This window comes from Anas platyrhynchos, chromosome Z (assembly GCF_047663525.1).
Source record: "Anas platyrhynchos isolate ZD024472 breed Pekin duck chromosome Z, IASCAAS_PekinDuck_T2T, whole genome shotgun sequence".
NCBI lineage: Eukaryota > Metazoa > Chordata > Aves > Anseriformes > Anatidae > Anas > Anas platyrhynchos.
Window position 1 is genome coordinate 34254268 of NC_092621.1, and position 17271 is coordinate 34271538.

General features: G+C 48.9%; 1 protein-coding gene across 2 annotated transcripts; it reads left to right on the forward strand.

Moving 5' to 3' along the window:
* Positions 1-11301: 11301 nt before the first annotated feature.
* Positions 11302-16666, forward strand: LOC113840280 (sperm-associated antigen 4 protein-like). 2 transcript variants are annotated; one of them, XM_072031505.1, is made up of 10 exons: positions 11302-11625; positions 12038-12102; positions 12881-12939; positions 13139-13179; positions 13433-13532; positions 14050-14134; positions 14642-14754; positions 14935-15102; positions 15198-15287; positions 16244-16666. In XM_072031505.1, the coding sequence occupies exons 1-10, from the start codon at positions 11525-11527 to the stop codon at positions 16400-16402; spliced, it is 981 nt and encodes a 326-aa protein (XP_071887606.1). In that variant the 5' UTR covers positions 11302-11524; the 3' UTR covers positions 16403-16666. The 2 variants fall into 2 exon arrangements, with proteins under 2 accessions (XP_071887606.1, XP_071887607.1); XM_072031506.1 differs by lacking the exon at positions 12881-12939.
* The last annotated feature ends 605 nt before the right edge of the window (positions 16667-17271 follow it).

Sequence of the window (17271 nt, forward strand, 5' to 3'; positions counted from 1 at the left end):
CGTCCCCCTGTACTCGGCTCTGGTGAGGCCGCACCTCGAGTACTGTGTTCAGTTTTGGGCCCCTCGCTACAAGAAGGACATCGAGGTGCTTGAGCGGGTCCAAAGAAGGGCGACGAAGCTGGTGAGGGGCCTGGAGAGCAAGTCCTACAAGGAGCGGCTGAAGGAGCTGGGCTTGTTCATCCTGGAGAAGAGGAGGCTCAGGGGTGACCTTATTGCTCTGTATAAGTACATTAAAGGAGGCTGTAGAGAGGTGGGGGTTGGCCTGTTCTCCCATGTGCCTGGTGACAGGACGAGGGGGAATGGGCTAAAGTTACGCCAGGGGAGCTTTAGGTTAGATGTTAGGAAGAATTTCTTTACTGAAAGGGTTGTGAGGCACTGGAACGGGCTGCCCAGGGAGGTGGTGGAGTCACCATCCCTGGAAGTCTTCAAAAGACGTTTAGATGTAGAGCTTAGGGATATGGTTTAGTGGGGACTGTTAGTGTTAGGTTAGAGGTTGGACTCGATGATCTTGAGGTCTCTTCCAACCTAGAAATTCTGTGATTCTGTGATTCTGTGAAATGGAAATCAGTATGAAGATAGGACAGATGGCACTGATCAGCTACTATTCACACACCTCTTGCCCCTTGTTATAAGGAGAATTCTACAGAAAAAAATATGTGGGGCAGGGTATATGCTATCTGGAGCAAGGAGGATGTTTCTCCTTCTCCCAGAAATATACACCAAGACCTACTCGTCTTCCCGATACAATGAAATCTTCTAATGACCTTCCATAGGATGGAACTGAGACTTCACAGCAAGTTTGCAGAGTTCATGTTTCCTGATACAAAGAGGAGAAATGAAAAATGAACCATGAGATTTTCTGCTAATAGTATAATGATTCAAGGCCCAAAGCATGGATGTGGGTAGCTCTAGTTTGCTTCTTGGCTCTTTACATTTATGACCTAGCAGAAGAATCTTAATGGTAGGCTTTTCTCATTTTAATGACCAAGGTTTAACTTTATAAACCAGAATTAGCAGAACAAAGCTTAAGGAAAGTTAAGTATCATGCAACCCCCAATGCATGAAAATAAAAGTGTATTATATTATGCTTTGGTATTCACAAAATTAGGCTTTTTTAGATGGCAGAGGAAATGATAACGTTCACAGGTACAGGCAGCATAGGATTCGGTAGTACTTTTTGTTAGCTCTGTAAATTAACATTTATAGTTCTTTTTCTGTACTGTCAAATGGTTGCATTTGGGAAATAGGTTTAAGAGACAGCATTCTGCACTGTTATATCAATGCTTGCCTGCAGCAGACAGCACTAACATAGGGACAAATCATCTGTCTAGCACATCACTACACACATAAGTCCACTTGTTTGAGACTACTCCTATGGTAAGATGTTGATCAAAAGGAGGAAGTCTCACAAAAAACAATGAAAGTACAATGAAGTAGCCATATTTATGCTGTTTTATTGACAAAGTTTACTGAGTAGACCAATAAGAAGCTAAATGTTGACCAAAAGGAGAAAAAAATGTTCACTTACACAAGAATGTTTTTAGCATAGGTTTGTAGTTAAACATTTTGTAAACTTTTAATTTATTTTTTTTTAATGAAAAGACAAGTACAAATGAATAGCTCCTCTGTAGGAAAAACATATATTCTTTTTTTGTTTTAATTGGTTTATTTTTTAAATACCACTGGCTCAGGAAATCTGACAAATCCTGTTTCTTAAGAGAAGAGAGAATATGCTTGACTGACAGCTTTTGGGGAGGATAAATGTTAGCGTAAATCATCCCACTCTTTTAATTTAACATTTTTTTTCAAGGGGTAGCTGAGCATCTGCATGATTGCTTACCCAATTTAATCATTTTGAATCTGTTCTAGGTAAAGTTTCTATTGTACAAATACAATGCAATTCCTCTTCTTCATTATTATGTTCTTGTCTACTGTAGGCTGTGATGGAGAAAAGCTAGTCCTACCAGAATTCCATCATTAGCTATGAAGGCCTCAATTTCTCACTAAAATTGAGAAAATCAAAGCAAAGGTGTCAAGAGCAACAACTTTTTCCCCACAAAAATACTTTCTGTATTCTTTAAAAAACTGATTCACAAAATTCATAAAAACTATTGTTTGCTTCCTGTCAACAGATTTCAGAAAAATAGTCTAAAAGGATGCTATGTGACCACGTTGTGGAAGCAAACCCAGAAACTCTGAACAGTGGAAGTAGGACTGGTGAATTCTTAATATGCACTAAAAAAATAAAATAAAATAAAATAAAATAAAATAAAATAAAATAAAATAAAATAAAATAAAATAAAATAAAATAAAATAAAATAAAAAAGTAAAGTAAAATAAAGTAAAATAAAATAAAATAAAATAAAATAAAATAAAATAAAATAAAATAAAATAAAATAAAATAAAATAAAATAAAATAAAATAAAATAAAATAAAATAAAATAAAATAAAATATGCTGCTATGGACAACATAACATGTATGCCTGCTAAAGGAAAGCATGAGTAATTCAACAGACTGTTGTTCAACAGTTCACCCTCATGAAAATACTACCTCTGTAACGCAGCCGAATTGAATCTCATTAGGTTATCTATTCTGAAAGTGCCAGAGATGAGGCTGAGATCTTCCCAGGAAGAAAGAAGACTTTGCAGATATGTACTTAGCTGTGAGGCCCAGAAACAAGTTTTCTTTACTCATTTATATGGGCACCTCTTTTTGCTTCATTCTCTTCCTCCCGCAATACCTTGCACACTCCCTGTGGCTCAGCTTACCTTCTGATTCTATTACAGAGTTATTCCTGGGAGATCATTCAGAGAAATACCCAGGGTATTTTGGTGTATTCTTTTTTCTTTTCAATTTACTGTACATCACAAGGTATCTTAGATTGGAATAACCCTTAAATAAGCTCCACTATGTTTACAGGAGTAATTCAGATCTTCCCTACCCCTCCATAGAATTCATCTCCTCCCTTCGACCTTGCTGGCCATAAAGAGCTGTGGAGTTACTTTCCATGGAAATTCAGAAACAGAAAGTTTTTGTTTCACCAGAGGCCTGGGTTCAGTCATGCTCCTGTTTCTGCCAGCCTAGATTTGGGGTAGCTCTTTAGCAATATTATTGGAGTAGTTCTCTTTAGCAGTATTATTGCACCAGAGTAACTTCGTCATGAGATCTCACCAAGCCATTAGTCCTATAACTTTTTGAGAGAGATGCAGTTATCCAACACCTACAGGATTTCAACCTATCTAATAGTGAAGTGTGATCCCATAGTAATGGTCTATCTCCTTCTTTATCTTTAATATGCACTTAAACTTTGAGTGAGGTGAGCCTGAATTCTTCATTCTTCCCAGATATTTGGATGTACTGTGCACAAAACGTACATTTCCAGACAGTGCTGTGAAGCTTCAGAGGACACATTTTCTTATTTCCTTAAGTGCTAGATGAGCGGAAACATCTTTCTACTGCACTGTCATCCACCTAGTACTGCTGCTGTACTGAGTAAGAGAGGAGATCATAGTAGACAAAGATTGGAAATGCTGGTAGAAAAGTTAATAAAAGCTCATTATAACTGCAGCCTGCTCAGTAGTCTTTGCATTCAATTATTTCCTAAGAGAGAATGATGTGTAAAGATCATTTCCTGCTTTCTTATATTCTCTCTCCCTCTCCTAGAAAAGAAACTAAATATATCTTAATTAATTTAGTGAATATTGAGTAGACTGTTCAATTAAAGAGCATATTGCCTACATTTTGATAAAGAATTTAGGCTGCTGTGACTGCTGCTCAATAAATACCTTTTAAAGGAACATGGCATGACCGAAAGAAAAGGACAAAAAAAAATCTTTCAAAGAAATAAACAATAAACTAAATGGGAGAACTGGTATCAATAGACATGGAGAAGGCTGAGCTACTCACCAAGTTCTTTGCACCTGTCTTCACTCACAGTCACGCCTTCCACATCTCTCAAATCCCTGAGCCTCTGCTTGAGGGCTTGTGGTGCAAAGTCCCTCTCTCTGTAAGCTAGGAGCAGTTTTGAGACCACCTGATGAAACTGAACAGGTACAAGTCTATGGGGCCCAATGGCATGCATTGCAGGGTCCTGATGGAACTGACTGACGGAGTTGCCAAGCCTCTCTCCATCACACTTGGCAGTCAGGCAAAGTCCCTGGTGACGGAAAAAGGGAAACATCATTCCCATTTTAAAAAAGGGTAGAAAGGAGGACACAGAGAACTAGGCTGGTGAGTCTCACCTCTGTGACTGGGAAGATATAGAACAGATCCTCCTGGAAGCAATACCAAGGCACACACAGGACGTGGAGGTGATCTGAGACTGCATGGCCTCACTAAGGGGAAATTGTGCCTGACTAGTCTGGTGGTCTTCTATGATGGAGTGACTACATCTGTTGACAAGGGAAGACCAATCAATGACATCTACCTGGACTTCTGTAAAGCCTTCTGACACAGTCCCATATGACATCCTGATCTCTGAATGGTAGAGAGACTGATTTGAAGGATGGACCTTTCAGTGGATAAGGAATTGGCTTTCAGGCCGCATCCAGAGAGTGGCGGTCAATGGTTCTGTGTCCAAGTGGAGGCCAGTGACGAGTAGTGTTCCTCAGGGGTCTGTCTTGGGACCAGTAGTGTTAGAAGTTGTTATTGACTACATAGACAATGGGATCGAGTGCACTCCCAGCAAGTTTGCAGAGGACACTGAGCTGAGTGGTACAGTCAATACAACAGAAGGAAGGGATGCCATCCAAAGCGACCTGGACAAGCTTGAGAAGTGGGCCCATGTAAACTACATGAGGTTCAACACGGCCAAGTGGAAGGTGATGCACCTGGGAAAATGCAATTCCAGACAGGAAGACAGACTGGGAGATGAACTCATTGAGAGCAGCCCTGCAGAGAAGGTCTTGGGGGTTCTGTTGGATGAAAAGCTCAACAAGAGCCAGTGGTGCAAGCTTGCATCCCAGAAGGCCAACTGCATCCTGGGCTGCATCAACAGAGGGGTGACCATCAGGTGAAGGGAGGTGATTGTCCCCCTCTGCTCTACCCTAGAGAGGCGACATCTGGACTGTTGCATCCATGTCTTGGTCCCCTAGCACAAGAAGGAAGTGGGTCTGTTAGCAGGGGTCCAGAGGAGGGCCTTGAAGATGCTCAGAGGGCTGGAGCACCTCTCCTGTGAAGAAAGGCTGAGAGGACTTGGGATGTTCAGCCTGGAGAAGAGAAGACTCCATGGACAACTCACTGCAGCTTGTCAATACTGAAATGGGGCTTATAAAAAAGATGGAGATGAACTTCTTCTTCAGACACATAATGATAGTACAAAGAGAAATGTTTTTAAACAAAATAGGATAGAATTAGATATAGAATTAGATATTTGGATTAAATTTTTAATGTGAGGTAAAGGTGAGTTACTGGAAGAGGTTGCCCAGAAAAGATGTGAATGCCCCAGGAAGTCCCTGGAGCTGTTCAAGGCCAGGTTGGACAGGACCCTGGGCAACCTGATCTTGTGGGAAGTGTCCCTGCCCATGTCACAGGAGGCTTGGAACTAGATGATCTTTAAGGTAACTTGCAACCCAAGCCATTCTATGATTCTATGAATCAGGGAGTGTGACAAGGGAGAAGAGTATTTCAGAACCAACAGGATACTCATCTGCTGTTCACTCTAACACCTTTATTACTAAGAGGTTCTTTACAATATCTTCAACAGCATTGACATTGAAAATGTATAAAGCATGTCCATTAGCTCTGACTTTTGTAACTGTTACTTGCCCTGTCAAGTTATACAGCTTACAGCATTGATATTCATTAAGAGTTCCTGTTATGTGAGATTTAAAAAATATTAATGGCATTTTTCCTCAAATGCACCGTCTGTTTCCTTGTTCAGCACCCAATCTGAAAGGTGTCAGAGGTTAACTTCCTTCTTCCACAACTATTACCCAGTTCCTTTTTCCTAACAGATCCCCCCAAACCTTTACTAATGATAGGCATATATATATATATATATAATATATATTTCATTTATATATATATATATATATATATTTCATTTAGAAGCCTTGTGCAAATACTAATGATCTATAGGCACAGACCTGATATAGAGGCATGGCAGTTAAGACCTCAGGGGGACAGAAGCAGTCAGTGATACACCTTGGATTAGAAGATATATAAACCTGTGTCTCCATCTCATTATTGCATAAAAAACACATTTCTTATTCATCGCTTCCTTCTTCATGCTTGAATCTCAGGCATGTACACACACACACACACGCAAAAGAGGAGTCCGCAGACTATTTCTCTGGCTTGACTCCTAATAAAATGCATATTTTCACTTAAGGAATCTCAGTAGCAGATAGGTTTTTTAATCTTTGTTTTGGAAGTGATATAATTATTTTTCTCTCTTGTTCCTTGATGCTCTCCAGAAAGAGCTTGAACTGTTTAATAAAAATGCTTACAAATTGCTAGAAGTTTAACTTTTACTGGTGTCTTCTTTTACTGGTGTGTGTGTGAGAGAGAGAGAGAGAGTAAAAAAAAATAAAAATAAATAAATCTTTTTTTTTGAGGACATTTTTACGGGATGGAAGAGGAGAATAGAAAATATCACAAGTACTCTTCAGTAGTCAAGGTCAGTTGCCTTGGAGCCAGCGCAGCTGCAGCACCCCACCATGAGTTACAGGGGAATCTCAGGCCCTTGTTTCTCCAGGAGTGGACCACAACAGCACAACCAGGCCTCACCCTCCAACTCTCTCCAGAGAGGCTGGCAGTGGAGTGGGTGTTGCCAAGGCAATGATGACTGTGCCCATGCCCTCTGCCTAGAAACAGCCTCTGAGAGGGCGGTGACATGTCACTGCCCACCACGAGCAGGGAGGGGCCAGCATTGCATGTGCACTGGTGTGCAGCTGGTATGGCAGCGCAGGGGACCTCTGCACCAACTCTTGGCAGTATGCAAGATCACACGCTTACCATGGTGTCCACTAGGCAGAGAGCTCACTCCCAAAAGACTGTGGCGACCCAGACGCAGGGCCTGCCCAGAGACGTGGCTGCTCAGGCCTCTGGCTTCAGGGAGGGTCTGAACCTGCTGCTGCTGGGGGAGGGCAGGGTGAGACTATCTGATCTCAGGTGGAAGGTCTGCTCGCCATGATGGCTGAGCCCAAGGAGGAGGTGGAGAGACTATGGAACATCAGGATGTGTGAGGAGGAAAATGACTGGTGAAGTAACTCCCTGCTGTGCCAGAGAGAAGGGCAGCAGGGGCATGCCCCCCAGAGGGTGGTGGAGCCCCTGCACTGTTGCTGTAAGACAGAGGGAGGGGACCAAAAAGATGAGGAGGGTTGGAAGTGACTCCCAGTTTGGCATCGCAGACAAACCCCCACCCTACCTACCTTGCTTCCTGAGGTGTCCCTCCGTAATGGGTTTCAGGCCTTGGATCTTAAAGGAGAGGTAGGTGTCGTGGTTTAACCCGGCCGGCAGCTAAACACCACGCAGCCGTTCGCTCACCCTCCCCCCTCCCTCTCTGGGACGGGGGAGAGAAATGGAAAGTGAAGCCCGTGAGTTGAGATAAAAACAGTTTAATAAGACAGGAAAATAATAATAACAAAATAATAATAACAATAATAACAATAATAATAATATGGTGATAATAGGGAAATAATAATAATATGTACAAACAAGTGATGCACAATGCAATTGCTCACCACTCGCTGACCGATGCCCAGCCTAACCCCGAGCAGTCTGGCCCCCTTCCACCGGCTAGCCACCCCTATATATTGTTTAGCATGACGTCAGATGGTATGGAATACCCCTTTGGCTAGTTTGGGTCACCTGTCCTGGGTCTGTCCCCTCCCAGCTCTTACTGCACCCCCAGCCTGTCCGTTGGCAGGACAGAGCAAAAGACTGAGATGTCCTTGGCTTAGTATAAGCACTGCTCTGCAACAATTAAAGCATCGGGGTGTTATCAGCACTCTTCTCATCCTAAGCCAAAACACAGCATTCCACCAGCTACTAGGAAGAAAATTAATTCTGTGCTAACTGAAACCAGGACATCTATCCACCCCTTATTCCATACCATTTATGTCATGCTCAGGTTACACTCTTTTCCATACATTCTAATTAGTCACCTATAGTAATCATGGTAGTGATAATATACAGTGTAATATACTAATTAACATGGTACAATTCAGTTCATGGGCTATTCTCACCCAGTATTAAATCTCCTTGAGGTACACACCGCACCTCTCCGTTCTTTTGCATCACCCACCAAGTGTATCCAGGTCCCTGAGCGAAAACAATTCCACGAATAGGTTTGCCTTTTCCTGAGGCAGGAGTAGCCCAGACTGTTTTACCCAGCATATTTTTTACATGCACTACAGGAACTTTATCCCCATCTACAGTACATAACAGGTTTGATTGGGCAGGTCCAGCTCGGTTGGTAGATCCCCTAGTATTGACTAACCAGGTGGCCTTTGCCAAATGCGTATCCCAGTTTTTGAACGTCCCAGCGCCCATTGCTTTCAAGGTAGTCTTTAACAGGCCATTGTATCGTTCAACTTTCCCTGAGGCTGGTGCATGATAGGGGATGTGATACACCTATTCAATACCATGTTCTTTGGCCCAAGTGTCTATAAGGTTGTTTCGGAAGTGAGTCCCGTTGTCTGATTCTATTCTTTCTGGGGTGCCATGTCGCCATAGGACTTGCTTTTCAAGGCCCAGGATGGTGTTCCGGGCGGTGGCATGAGGCACAGGATATGTTTCCAGCCATCCGGTGGTTGCTTCCACCATTGTAAGTACGTGGCGCTTGCCTGAAGGTTGGGGCAGGTCGGCAGATCGGGCCCTTTCCATGGGTTCTCCACAGAAAGGAGTCACCTGTGACAACAACCTGCTGCTCTTTCCTCATGAAGGTTGGTTATGGTACAGGCTAGAGACACAGGGAGGAGCTTCTCCTGCTGCCCCAAGAAGAGGCTTGTTTCCATTGACCTCTATCCCTCAAGTCAATGCCTTCTGGTCCATGGAGAGGCGGCAGACCATCAGCCTAGTCTCATGTGACAGCCGCCTCTAGGTCACAAGGCATTCTGAGAGCCCCACAACAGAAAGGAGCTGCATTGGACGAGTCAGTGGAGGAAGCAGGTCCCAGCCAGTTCACTGGAAATGGCTATGAGGGGGTTGCTGTGTTGTGGGGACATCAGCTGGGGAATAGCACAGACACATCCCCTCGGTGAAGCCCCTAATAACTGCCCCTAATAGCCCAGCCTTCCAGCCTTCTGCTGGAAGCCAGATGGCATCCAGCCACTGCAAGTGCCAGGCCAAGCTGAAACACAGACAGAGGGGCCAGAGCTCCCTCCCCAGACAGACACCTCCACCCAGACGGACCTCCCCAGGACCGAAGGAGCTGCCCAGACCCTCAGCTACTGGGAACTCCAGAATGTGGCAGGCCTTCCAGTGCCTGAAGGCCGAGTGAGGTGGCAGAGGATGCCTTAGATACGGTGACCTTAAGATGGTGGATTTGAGTTCCCGGAAAGCAGGTGTCAAGGCAAAAAACAGGAAAACCACACAGGGCTTTAGCAGAGCAGACTTAATCACAGAATCATAGAATATCTTGAGTTGGAAGGGACCCACAATGATCATCAAGTCCAACTCCTGGCACCGCACTGGTCTACCCAAAACTTCAAACCACATGACTAAGAGCATAGTCCAAACACTTCTTGAACTCTACAGGCATGGTGCCATGACTACGGCCCTGGGGAGCCTGTTCCAGTGCATGACAACCCTCTTGCTGAACAATCTTTTCCTGATACCTGAACCTCCCCTGTCACAGCTTGACTCCATTCCCTCTGGTCGTGTTGCTGGTCACTAAAGAGAAGAGATCAGTGCCTGCTCCTCCACTCGCCCTCGTGAGGAAGCTGTAGACCGCGACGAGGTCTTCCCTCAGCCTCCTGTTTTCCAGGCTGAAAAGGCCAAGTGACCTCAGCCACTCCTCATATGTCTTCGCCTCTAGGCCCTTCACCATCTTCATAGGCCTCCTCTGGACACTCTCCGATAATTTCACATCCTGTTTGTACTGTGGTGCCCAGAACTGCACACAGTACTCGAGGTGATGCCGCACCAGCGCAGAGTAGAGCAGGGCAATCACTTCCCGCAAACAACTAGCAGTGCCGTGCTTGATGCACCTCAAGATACGGTTGGCCCTCCTGCCTCCCAGGGCACACTGCCAGCTCATCTTCAGCTTGCTGTCGACCAAAACACCCAGGTCCCTCTCTGCAGGGCTGCTCTCCAGTGTCTCGTCACCCAGTCTGTACTGATAGCCAGGGTTGCCCTGTCCCAGGTGCAGGACCCGGCACTTGCTCTTGTTAAACTTCACGTGCTTGGTGATTGCCCAGCTCTTCAGTCTGCCCAGATCTCTCCGAAAGGCCTTGCCACACTCGGCAGGGTCAACAACTCCTCCCAGTTTAGTATCATCAGCAGATTTACTCCAAACACCTTCTAGTCCTACATCCAAATAGTTTATGAAATGGAACACTGGGGAACCCCACTGGTGACTGGCCACCAGCCTGGGGTAGCCCTGTTTACTGTAGCACTTCGAGCCCTGCCCATCATGGCACCCATGTTAGGATGTTTTTGTCCAGCTGTAACTGGCTATGTGCTGGACATGTTGTCCAGGAGGAGGCTACGGGAAACTGTGTCAAAACCTTCAAACCCTTCACTGAAATCCAAAAAGATCACATCAGATGGCTTCCCTTGATCAAGTGGATGCGTGATCTTCTCATAAAAGGAAATCCAATTTGTTAAACGGGACCTACGACTCAGGAACCATGTTGTCTGGACCATTGAGGTCTCTTCCAACCTAGACGATTCTGTGATTCTGTGATCGTACTCCAGGTGCGCTTCAGTAGCTCCCAGGATAATCTTCTCCACAGTTTTTCCAGGCACTGACATGAGACTGACAGGACTGTGGTTACCAAGACTCTTCTTTCTTGCCCTTCTTGAAAATTGGCACAACATTTGCCAGCTTCTGCGATGACGTCAGCCAGCTCTCTGGGCACCTGGGATGAATCCCATCCGGACTTGTGGACTTGTGTGGATGTAGGTGGAGCAGCAATTCTTGCCGATGCCCAGGGCCTCGAGGCCCCGGATGCGGCAACTGCCAGCAGCACCACAGTGCCTCTTGGCTGTCCCCAGCGCTCCCTGGCTCGGGCTTTGGTACAGCCATGGATGGGCTGTGTAAGGAAAGCCACGGTGCTTCTCCCCACCTCCTGTCCCTGGTAGTCCTGGCTGTGACAGCAGCCTCACGCCATGCAAGACAAGGCCTCTGTGAGGTCACGGCTGGCTGCCATTCAGAGCTCCACTGGCCAACGCCTGGCACTGTGGGCGTGACTGCCCAGCTGGAAGGACGCTCGCAGTGTCCTAGTGGACGTGTGCCTGTGACAGGCGTGCTCCTCCGGCCAGTTGGTGTTGGCCTTCTTGCTGACTGCCCTTGCCCTGGGCAGAGAGCGCTCCTGGACCTGAACAGGAAGAACTTGACGAGCAGAAGGCTTCACCATGGAGATGAGATCGCAGGGGCGTTTGAGAGCCTCACAGCAAAGAACCCCTGAGGAACACTCAGGGGAGGAAGCAGGGCTTAGCCAGCTCCCCAGGAATGGGTACGAGGGGGTTGCAGTTTCATGGGGACATCAGCTGGGGGGTAGCACAGACAGAGCCTCATGTGGGGCTGGGGGGACACAGAGCACAAGTCCACAAGTGCTGTGGGCAGAGCAAGGGCTCCGGGCCTTGCGAACTCCACCGTAAGTGGCAAAGAGGCTCAGGTATGTTCTCGGAGTTGGCTCATCTCCTTTGCTGAGGGTGCTTGTGGAGCACTTTCCCTTGGCCAGTTCTGCCAGTGGTGCTGACGGGGGCTGACAGAAACCCTGCTGCTCTGGGGGGCTGCTTCGGCAGCTCTCTGTCACCAGCTGACCCCCAAGATTGTGGCTTCTCAGCTCGTAAGAGAAAATTCCCCACGAAGGCATCTGCCCCAAACGTTGAGCACTGGCAACACCACGACTCCCTGTTTTTCAGGCAAAGCAACACCCTGCAGAAACAGCGGCTCTTCACAATTATCTTTACAATCGTGGCTGCTTTCAGTGAGTATTCCCGCACTGCCAGCGGTAGCACAGAGCCACAGGATGCGTGTCCCAGCGTGAGGCAGAGGTGCTGGAGGTCCACGGGGCCCTTCCAGCCTCGCACCTCCATGGTTCAGGGAGCTCCCCAGATACCAGCTACACGCAGATCCCACCTGGCCTCACAGCTGGTACAGACATACACAAGCCTGTGGAGGGGAACCTGTAGGGCCTTCCCACCTCGCTGGCATGATCAGAGTGTGTGTGAGAGAGAGGCACACAGACAGACAGACAGATGGGGGGAGAGGAAAGTTTTTCAGCTGTGAAAGGGGGAGGCTGGAGAAAGTCCTTGCGTCTCCTGGAAACTAGTGCCAGGCTGGGGGCTCATGCCAGGAAACCGCCCAGCTCCTGCACTGCTGTGCTATGGCTGCTTCAGCAGAGCCTTGCTCCGAGGTGTGCTGGGGGAAGCAGAGACAGCAGGAGGCAGGGCCAGACGTGGCCATTGCCTGGGAATCAGAACATGTCTAAATCGGGGTTTCTCATATGGGTGTGTGGAGGGGGAGGGATGCGGGAGGCTTTCTCCCTGCAAACAGGAGAGGGAAAATGGGGAGCAGCTGTGGAGCGCTGAGCACGCAGACCAGCGCCGCGCAGAACCCGGGGAGAGGGTTCCTGCTTGGAGCCACATCCTGTCTCTGCACCGGTTCATCATGTCCTCAGGCAGCTTCTCGCCCCACTGCTGTGGGAGGCTGCGGGGATCATTAGAAACCCCAGTGAAATAACTCTCTGGGTGATGTGTTTGCAGTTGTTGGCTTCTCTGGGGCTTGTGTGGCAAGGATGGGGCAGGAGCGGCAGGAGCAAAAGGTCAGTGACTGCTGTTGATGAGAGGAAAATCCCAGAGCAGAGCAGTGCTCGGCTGGTGGCAGCTGGGCAAACCGCTGCACCCTCCATTTGCAAGCAGTGAGCCAGAGAAGCAGCAGCTTCTGCCATGCCGTGCTAGAGCTGCTGGCTCTGGAAAGCCACAGCGGCTCTGGTGCTCCAACGGAGAGCCTTTCTCTTTCAGGTGCTGCTGGAGCAGTATTTGCCTGAAGTAGTGGCCACAAGGTAAGAGGCCTCTCCTCACCTGCACCTCATGTGGTAGGGCTGTGACAGCCAGCCTTGTGGCAGCACTCCCTTGCACCCAGGGCCCGGGCCCCTCCCTCCCTCTCTTTTGCTAATGGTGGCGGTGAATTGGAAGGAAGCACTGGAAAGCTGGCAACAGAAGAGAGGGCTTGAGCACCTGTGTCTGTCTGCTCAGCCCTAAGCTTGGAGGCTCTAGGAGGCTCCCTGACAAGGTCTGCTTTGCCGATACCTGCAGGAACAGGCTTGATGGGCTGTGGGATCAGAATGAGAAGATGCTCCAGGAGCACAGTGGTGTGGCGGCTCAGCTGAGTGAGGAGATCGGCACCCTGAAAAAGGTAATCCTACAGTTCGGGGAAGAGGGTTTGGATGAGCAGGGCCCCCCACAAAGCCCTTCCTGGGTTTGCTGATGGGGTTTTCCAGCTTCCTGCGGCTACCCATCTCTTGCCAGGGCCAGCTTGTTTGCCCAAAAGTCCCTTCTCCTGGCCAGGCTGGTCCAGGCAATGTCAGCCAGGTCAGGGAGGACTGCCAGACAACGCACTGTGGGGCCTGGACGCACACCCACACGATGGCCTTGCACACCAGCGTTCTTGCCAAGTTCTCTCTTGTCAGACACGGAACAAGTCTTGTTTTGGTTTTCTGACATAGAATTATAGGATCATAGAATATCCCAAGTTGGAAGGGACCCATAAGGGTCATCAAGTCCAACTCCTGGCACCACACAGGTCTGCCCAAAAGTGTAGACCATGTGGCTACGTGCACAGTTACAGAGGCATGTGACTAAGTGCACATGGACGTCTTCCTTGGCGTGGTGCTGATGTGGTTGTTTCCTTTGTTCCCTTCTGTCTCTCCCAGGAACTTAAGGACTTGCGAGACGCTGTGTCTGTTAACTCTCGCAAAAAGTCTGAAGTGCTGCTTGACTGGGCTCTGAAAAGCACAGGTATGGACACAGGCAGGCAGGTCTCCTGTCACTAGGCTCCTGCTTGGCCCTCCCAAAAGAAAGCTACAGGCACTGCAGGTTCGGACCTCTGATATGGAGGGGATGAGACAAAATCACGGGACCCAATAGCCTGCCTATGGGCAAGCAGCTCCCTTGGCTCAACCCTATAATGCCCGCGGACTCCCTACTGCTGCTTCTGCCATTCCCCAGCTGGCCCGTCACCCTCTCCTCTGCATGAAGCTGTTGTGGGGACCGAAAATCTGTGGCCAGGTCGTCCTTTGCCATTGCCAATTGGTGGCACCTGGGCTGCAGTCTGCTGCCCTGCCTGTGAGGGCGTGCTGCCTGCTCCCACAGCCCTCGGCTTTAGGCAGCTCTGAGAGAGAGACGCCGCCATCACGGGACACGGGCATCCCTTCCTTTCCTGGGGCCCCTCCCAGGTAGCAGTGCTGTCAGGCAGCCTTAGAAATAGCCTCCCGCCAGCCGTCAGCTGCTCTCTTCTCCCTTCAGGGGCCACCATTGACCTGGAGAGATCTTCAAAGACATACTCATGGGATGGCATGCGGTCGTGCAGGCTCTTCTGGCTTCCTTGTACCCCAAACCCTCCAGACACTATTCTGCAGGTACGCTAGTAGAAACCATCAGTGACAGTTTGTTCCCCTGGTAAAGCTGGGGGCAAGCTGTGGGGCACTTCCCCTCAGGAGAGAGAGGAGAGAGACCCCCACAGGCACAGGTACTGCTTGCGTGGTGGCACGGGCCCCACCACAGCCCAGCCATTCACTGTTGTTGCCCTCTGCTTTCAGCCGGACGTTTCTCTGGGCAACTGCTGGGCTTTCCAAGGGTCTCGGGGCCAGGTGGTCATTAGGTTGCCTGCAAAAATCCAGGCAACCATGGTCACCGTCCACCACACCTCAGACATGGACTCGGCGCTTGGGAAATTCAGCAGTGCTCCCCGAGATTTCACCGTCTCTGTAAGTCTCTGCTGGGCACTAGGGACTGGGATGCATCCGGGGGAAGCTGTCACAGGGATGAGCCTGACCTGCTGCCCCGTTCTTTACCTCCACAGGGAGTGGATGAGGAAACAGAAGCCGAAACTCTGCTCGGGACATTCACCTATGCCGTGCAGAAGAAGCCTGTGCAGACCTTCCCTCTGCAGGTACAGTCAGAGGTGGTGGGCAGGAGGCCTGTCCAGAAACACTGTGTTGGCAGCAAGTCAGTGGCAGCAGTGTGCAGGGTCCCTCCCAGGGCAGCAGTCCCAGCCCATGGGAGAGAGACAGGGTGGGCAGGGAGGGTGGGCACTAGGCAGCAGGACAGCAGACACTGAGCGGAGGTCGGGCTGTCCCTGTTGCTGTGTGTGCCTGGAGATCCCAGGCTGCACATGCTGGGCAGGTACTGGTAGCAAAGAGGGCAGCCAGCACCTTGCTCTGGCCTCGGGACTTTCTCCAGGGTCCTTGCCCATCTCCCCCAGGATCAGAGAGCCTCAGGCTTCCACCGCTGCCCACCTTACTCTCAGAGGCTGGCTGTTGGCCCTGCCCAGGCACAGGGAGCCTTGGCGGCCTGGGTGGGAGAGGAGAAGCAGCAAGAATCACAGAATCACAGAATTTATAGGTTGGAAGAGACCTCAAGATCATCGAGTCCAACCTCTGACCTCACACTAACAGTCCCCACCAAACCATACCCCTAAGCTCTACATCTAATCGTCTGGTACTGGGTATCCAGAGAACAACCGGTATTGCCGCTAGAGACTGAGGCAAGGAAGGCATTAGGCACCTCTGCCTTTTCCTCATCTTTTGTAACAAGGTTCCCCCCTGCACCCAGTAAAGGATGGAGATTCTCGTTAGTCCTCCGTTTTGCGTTGATGTATTTGTAAAAAGATTTTTTGTTGTCTTAACGGCAGTAGCCAGACTGAGCTCCAGATGAGCTTTGGCCTTTCTAATTTTGTCCCTGCACAGCCTCGTTACCTCCTTATAGTCCTTACAGAAGCTGCCTCCTTGGCCAGAGCAGGAGCTGGTCCTGGAGCAGGGGCCTGGCTGACCGAGAAAGGGGAGTGGAAGCAGCTCTGGCTCCTTCCACCTCAGGGGTGGCACATCTTTTTGTGCTTTTTCTTTGCAGGAGATTCCCAGAGCCTTTCAGGTCATCAAGGTCGTCATACAGAGCAACTGGGGAAATCCAGATTACACCTGCATTTACCGGGTGCAGGTGCATGGGAGAGGAACGGCTACCAGTCGTTGGCCAGGAGACATGTCTTCTGCCAATAAGAATAAAAAATAGTAACAAAAACCTAGACGAGGGATGTGGTTTGTCAGTCTGGTGCAAGGTGATGTTTTCACACTGGCCCTCTCCAAGCGGCCAGTTCTTCCCTTTTGCAGGCTGAGCCCACGATGGGCAGCGCCTAGTGGGAACACCGCTGGGGACTGTCCACCAACCTGATGTTGCCCTCTTTACTGCCACTCTTTGAGCCTGACCCTTCAGCCAGTTGGTCACCCTTGGCATTGTGTTCTTCTCCAGCTACAGAGCTGGGCATTTTGTCCTGAAGAATATTCTGAGAGACAGTATTAAAAGCTATGCCAAAATTAAAAAAAAAAAACAACCAAACAAACAAACAAACAAACAAAAAAACACAAAAAACAAACAAACAAACAAACAAACAAACAACACCTCGACTGCTTAAACTTCATCCATCTAGGTGCATAACCTGGTCAGAAATGGGTATTAAGCTCATAAGGCATGACTTTCCCTTCATGAACTCATGTTGGTCTGGACCAATGACTGCACTGACTCAGGCACACCCTGCAGGCCAAGACTTGCAGGCCTGTGTGTTCCCCGGAGACCTCCGTCTGGGTAGCCACATCAGTAACCATGTCTGGAAAGGCTGCAAGGGAAGCAGAGGCCATTGCTTTCTGCCGGGTGGAAACCATGGCTGGGCTCTTCATGAGCAGGTTACAACCACTTTTGGAAAGGAGCGGTGAGAGCGCCCTCCCTGCTCACTCTGCCTGCTCCAATTGCTCCATGCCAGTTTGCTCTTCCTCCTGGTCGCTCGCGCTCCATACGGGCTGCCTTTGGGCATGTCTGGCTCCGCCCATACCTCATCAGCTGCCCTCATGGGAACCGCCAGGCCCTGGCAGCTCCCTTGGCTTTAC

Excerpts from the sequence above, each read along its gene's own strand:
- LOC113840280 (XM_072031505.1), top strand. The coding sequence starts at position 11,525 with ATGGAGATGAGATCGCAGGGGCGTTTGAGAGCCTCACAGCAAAGAACC. Across the intron at positions 12,940-13,138 it reads AGGAGCGGCAGGAGCAAAAG|GTGCTGCTGGAGCAGTATTT; the intron begins GTCAGTGACTGC and ends TTTCTCTTTCAG. Across the intron at positions 13,533-14,049 it reads AGATCGGCACCCTGAAAAAG|GAACTTAAGGACTTGCGAGA; the intron begins GTAATCCTACAG and ends TGTCTCTCCCAG.